This window comes from Eriocheir sinensis, chromosome 22, assembly GCF_024679095.1.
Source record: "Eriocheir sinensis breed Jianghai 21 chromosome 22, ASM2467909v1, whole genome shotgun sequence".
NCBI classification, from domain to species: Eukaryota; Metazoa; Arthropoda; class Malacostraca; order Decapoda; family Varunidae; genus Eriocheir; species Eriocheir sinensis.
Window position 1 is genome coordinate 8,969,933 of NC_066530.1, and position 6,000 is coordinate 8,975,932.

The 6,000-nt window shown below is 44.9% G+C and overlaps 1 protein-coding gene across 10 annotated transcripts in view; it reads left to right on the forward strand.

Annotated features, from left to right (window-relative positions):
• Window positions 1–6,000, forward strand: part of LOC127002001 (sialin-like) — a 102,519-nt gene that overhangs the window by 75,148 nt on the left and 21,371 nt on the right. For 2 of the 10 annotated variants that reach the window (XR_007755634.1, XR_007755631.1), the window contains exon 11: window positions 1,495–1,635. The exons of 6 other annotated variants lie outside the window; for them this stretch is intronic. Coding sequence is in view for 1 of the 4 variants with exons in the window: in XM_050867314.1 (XP_050723271.1) it covers window positions 878–947 (70 nt within the window). In the remaining 3 variants the exon portion in view is untranslated. Of the gene's footprint in view, window positions 1–877; window positions 1,072–1,494; window positions 1,636–2,148; window positions 2,279–6,000 lie in introns of those variants that run through there. 2 more of the 10 variants (XR_007755633.1, XM_050867314.1) reach the window with 2 other exon arrangements.

The window sequence follows — 6,000 nt, forward strand, 5'->3', positions numbered from 1 at the left end:
CATGCAGTTTTTCCATGTTGCATGGTTCTTTTTCCTTTCCTGCCAGCTTTGGCTGGAGGGATGGGGGGGTGGGGAGGAGCCTTCGCCTTTGCTGTCCTTCATCTTCCACCTTTGATTAGATAGTTAGTGTAGCTTGTCACAAACAACCTCGTAAGGACCAGCAGGTCTGCTGTTGTTTGTTCTTCCTTTGTGTTCCTTTGTGTCACCAGTTCTACATCAGCTGATTATTCTTGGTATTGTACTTTTTATTCCAATTTCTCACAAGTGCCAACTAAGCTAATTGCAGCAGAGGCACGACTCTTATATTTCTGTGTATCTAACACTGTTAGTCATTCATAATTGTGAGAGTAACGATCATTCGCATACGATATTGATCCTTTTGTTGTCTGTTAGCGGTAAGCTGTATTTTCCCTACAGTAATTCAACCTTCCCTCAGTGTGCCCTCCTCCGTTTTCTTTTCGCCGCTCGGGAGAAAACCGCACTTTCAAGGCATACTCACTTATTTCTCCTAACCATATAACCGCTACGTTATTGGTTCATTATTTCATATAACCATAACATTATAACATGACATTATAACCTTAACATTCTATTACGCCTAACGGCCAACTTGCTACCCATCTCTTCTTGTTTTTAGGGGTACGGCGCAAATATTAAATCAGACGCGTTACGTTAATAATTACAGCTATTAAAATATGATCATATATTGTAGCTAATTTAAGCAATATTATGAACAAAGAGACACTCGCTGAGCTCGGCGACATCTTTAAGCAGTTAACACATACCTCAGGTGAAGAGGAAATGGAACACGATACAAACACCGATGACCTTAATAATGTAAGATTACGTTCAGGCACTCATTACTCATCAATTCCAGGAAGCAGGGATCGTTCATCTCCGGGTCCGTCGGAATACTTACAACCCACTCAACCAATCACAATGCCTAACGATCCACCTCCTCCGCCCCCTCCTGCCGGGGGCACATCCCACTTCCCCCCTCCACCGATTTGGGTCATTCCAACTCACGCAAGTATCTGACAGTTCTCCGGCAGTGAGTCTGATAATTCGGCGAGACAGTTCCTAGATCTATGTGAGTCTGCCATTGTAAATTCATCCATTACGGAAGATCATGATAAAATTCCATTCATTCGGTCCCGGTTACTACCAGGCTCTCGGCCGCTAAATTTGATGCAGTCCTCAGCGTTCGCTTCGGGGGACATTGGAGTAAGCTATGAGATTTTTAAAAAGAATTTCATAAAAATCTTCGGAGGCGGGAGTAAACCAAGCATCGTTAGACAGATCGCCCACACGGTAGATTCCCTCCAAAGGAATTGTTCAACAAAGCCGATTTGGGACGCCATGACTGAGGCAAATCAGCTGGCGGTTGACTGTGTCAAAAGTTCAGAAGACGCGCAATGGCTCCCTGGGGCAGCATGCAAAAACAACAGGTGAAGACCGTCTTGGAGTTGTTTTTTTACTTATTTCATATTTAAGAGAAGAACCGCCGTTCTGCCCTTCCCTTGACCTTCAAACCAGGCGGGAAGTTGGTTGACTTCGTCTCAGAGTTAGAAGTCAAGGTTCAAGAACACACTCACCATCAACCCCTCGCAACAGCCGCAGCATTGCAGGCACAAAGTAAGGCATCTCTCACCTGTAGTTTTTGCAAACAGTCAGGACATTCCGAGAATACTTGCTTCTCGAAACGTAGGGACTCAACACACTCAAGACAGGGATCTGATAGGAGATCAGGGGGATACAGAGGCGGCCATTATTCATCACACAGGAACCCTAGGCCAAACCATCAGCGGAAGACTGCCTTTTGCCATGTCCACGGGAATTGTTTTCATGATACAGACAGTTGTTATGCAATACAAAAGGCCAAGAGGAACAGAAGAACAAGTCCTCGGCGGACAGTAGACCAAACCCCTCCACTTCTCAGAATAAAAAGGCATGACTCCGTGACAGCCCCAAGGCATACATCCAAGTATCCCATAAGGACGATACTAATTGGAAGCAACTTGAATCAGTCATTGCCGCCTTGGGACGGACAAGCATAATTGCCCTCCCTTGCAAGGTGGGCAAAATTTCACTCACCTTAGCGGTAGACACAGGTGCGACAGTCAATGTAATCTCAGACTCCGCTTACAGGTCACTGACACGACAGGCGAGAGGGGGAAATTGCCCGCCCTAAGAGAACGACCTGAATGTGATAGGCGTGACAGGCACCACTTTGGGAATCGTAGGGCGAGTACCACTAACAGTCAACTTACATGAAAAGGTATGTCCCTTTCGAGATTTCTTTTATGTATCTACCAGGTTTGCTTTACCTGTAGATGGGATCTTAGGAATAAACGCCATGAAAGACCTGCACATAACCATAAACCCTGAAAGCAACGAGATCATGTATCAAGGACGACGCATACAGGGGATGGTAAATCTATCGCCTATGTAACCAGTAATCCCGCCCTCAGAGGGGGAAAATGACCAACCCACCACAGACTCAGGGTCTGCCACCGCCCAAGTGTCACCTCTTACGGTCAAACCACTCGAAAACATTACAGACTTGTGGCGGACAGTATCGGCACTCGTAGAAGGACCTCAAATAGTTCCGGATCGTGCTGCAAAACTTGTTAAAATCCGGTTACATAACGCCCCTCCAACGGGCAGCGATGTGTGTATCGACGGAGCACCACACATACACCGGGTGACGGTGGAGGTAACTCTCGCTACAGTCAAGGAGGGAGGTATTGCAGAGGTATTGGTAATAAACACGTCTGGATTCCCTGTATCCTTAAAACGCGGTGTTAGATTATGCCAGTGTCTAGTGTATGGGGAAAATGTAGCCCCGGAACCAGCTGAATACCCTGCAGCCCAAGTCTTAGGCATAACCTCGGCGTGTCAGGATTCTCACAAACGAGACACAGCTAATTTAGAGGCGTTCCTAAAAGTTGCACACTATTCCGAAATTAAGCCAACCTTAGTCCAGCTGCTGGAACAATATAGGGGGGCGCTTGCTCTACCAGGCGAGCCGCTTGGAGTTACGCAGTGTGCTGAACACCACATTAAGTTAAAACCCAATACCAATCCTGTATATATATATATATATATATATATATATATATATATATATATATATATATATATATATATATATATATATATATATATATATATATATATATATATGCATACAAACTCCCCCACAGTCAGAGGGAAGTAGTGCAGCAGCTTATATCTGATATGTTAGAACAAGGTGTCATCAAAGAATCGAACTCACCGTGGAATTCACCCTTGTTTATGGTTCCAAAGAAAGACGGTTCTTACTGTCCTGTGATTGATTTCCGGCGTGTGAACAACGTGACCGTGGATGATCATTTTCCGCTTCACGTCCTTAGAGATCTTCTGATGTGTCTCGGTAGAGGAAATAAAGTCTTTACGAGTCTAGAACTAGTCAGTGGCTACTGGCAACTGCCTATGGCCTCCGAGTCCCGTGAAATAACGGCTTTCAGCACGCCTCATGGCCACTATGAGTGGACGAGGATGCCGTTCGGGCTCAAAGGAGCTCCCTTGACCTTCCAAAGGACAATGAACAGTATTTTTGGGGACTTGCTGGGCAACTCTGTCTATGTGTATTTAGACGACATCATCATAGCGAGTAAAGAAGTGCATGCACACATGGAAACACTAAAAGCAGTCCTACACAGACTTCAAGAGGTAGGATTAAAGCTCAAACTCACCCAATGTGAATTCTTAAAGCCTCGGATCAAGTTCTTGGGGCATGTCGTGGACGAATTCGGCATCCACACAGTGGACGACAAAGTAAAAGCTATTGCCGAGTTCCCTCAACCAACGTCTACAGACAAGGTACGGTCTTTCTTGGGAGTCGCAGGTTACTACAGGCCTTTCATAAAGGACTTCGCAGCACGCGCGAGTCCCCTAACCCATCTATTAAAGAAAGACGTACCATTTCAGTGGCTCCCAGCTCAACAAACGAGCTTTGAGGATTTAAAGAAAGCGCTTACACAGGCTCCGGTCCTTGTCTTTCCGGATTTCAAGGACCCCTTTCAGCTCTGTACCGACGCTTCGGCCAGTGGACTAGGAGCCGCTCTTATGCAAACAGATAAGTCCGGCAAAAAGCAAGTAATAGCGTTCGCCAGTCGAGTACTAACAGCTCCGGAAAATAACTATTCTGTTACCCACCTAGAGGCTCTTGCAATTGTGTGGGCTTTGAAGCATTTTCGAGACATAGTGATGGGGTACAAAATTGTGGTGTACACAGACCACGCGGCCATCACTGATCTTTTCAAGGAAAAAAACCTACACGGTCATCTGGCAAGATGGTTCTTAACGATCCAAGCATACAATCCGGAGATAAAATATATCACCGGGAAAACAAATGTGGTCGCAGATGCCTTATCTCGAAATATTCCAATAGGCGCGATTACCACCCCAGAGGTCCTCCACAACTTCACTTCACCTGAGCTGCACACTGCTCAGCGAGACCACCCAGTGTGGAAGAGGTTAATTTACGTCCTAAAGTCGGGAGACGAAACAAACCTTCCAGAATTTCCAGTTCCCTTTTCACAATTTTTCCTATCAGAGGACAACCTCCTCTTGAATATTATATTTGGCATCAAACACTAATTCTGTGTTTATGCTATGGAAATTCTTCCTGTTGACATAGTCTGCCTCATATTCCCTGGGGGCCAGTATCCTGACATGCGTGCAATCTATTACACCAACAATGCCAGGGAAGTTTGCAACTTGCACAAATTATTGTTGTTTCTCTCGGATCTCAGGGACGGTGCGAGGAAATCGAATGAATTGGACAAGTATGGCTGGTTGTGTAAGTGCCTTGAGGGTATCAAGGCACTTACACAACCAGCCATACTTGTCCAATTCATTCGATTTCCTCGCACCGTCCCTGTGATCCGAGAGAAACAACAATAATTTGTGCAAGTTGCAAACTTCCTGGCATTGTTGGTAATATTGCACGCATGGATACTGGCCCCAGGGAATATGAGGCAGACTATGTCAACAGGAAGTTCCATAACATAAACACACAATTAGTGTTTGATATAATATTCTTAATGTTGTAGTTAATTGGCCTGGGTCCACTCATGATGCTCGTATTTGGCGTGAGAGTGGCCTCAAACGCATGTTTGAGGATCATCGTATACCACCGGATTCATGTCATCTATTAGGGGACAGTGGCTACCCTTGCAGACGGTATCTGTTGACTCCCTTCCCTCTACTATGTGTAGAGTGTGGCAGTCTCTCCAATTCACTCCCCTTTTCCTCTTGGGAGAAGTGAAAGCGGCAATATTTTCCATGATTACTTCGTCAGAGGGTGGGTGATGCAGGAATGAGGAAGACGAACAGGAAAGCGTGTCCGTGTTTACATTCAAGAGAAAAAAAAAAAGAATATCACCTTGCGCGGATGATAAACGTAACCTTTATTTTATAAACACTACCGTATTATGCCCATATTTCTGAAGTATATCATCATATAACATTGATAAAGTAGTATTACTACATATTCAATCACTGAAGTGTTGCAATTCTGCAATTTAAAAAATACTTCTTTTGCCAGGACAAATTTTCAAACTGGATCAGCTGTTGAGTGAAGTTGAACTTATTTTTTCATTTAAGCTCAGCTATAAGTTAAACTTGAGATTCAGTGGAACTTTTAAGTTAAAGATTAAGATTAATTGTAAATTCGGGCCCAGGCAGTTCGGCTTCAGGAAAAACCGGTCAGCAGCCGATCTACACCTACTACTTTCCAACGAATGGAGTTCAGAGCTGAAGCAAGGAAGAGCCACTGCTGCTTTGGCACTTAACATTGAGGGTGCATTTGACCGGGTGTGGCACACCGCCCTAATTGAAAAAATGAGAGCAGCCGGATTGGAGGGAAAGCTGCTGTGCCTGATGAAAGATTACTTAGAGGAACGCCACCTTCAAGTGGTCCTGAATGGGCACAAATCCTCCCCACAACGTATC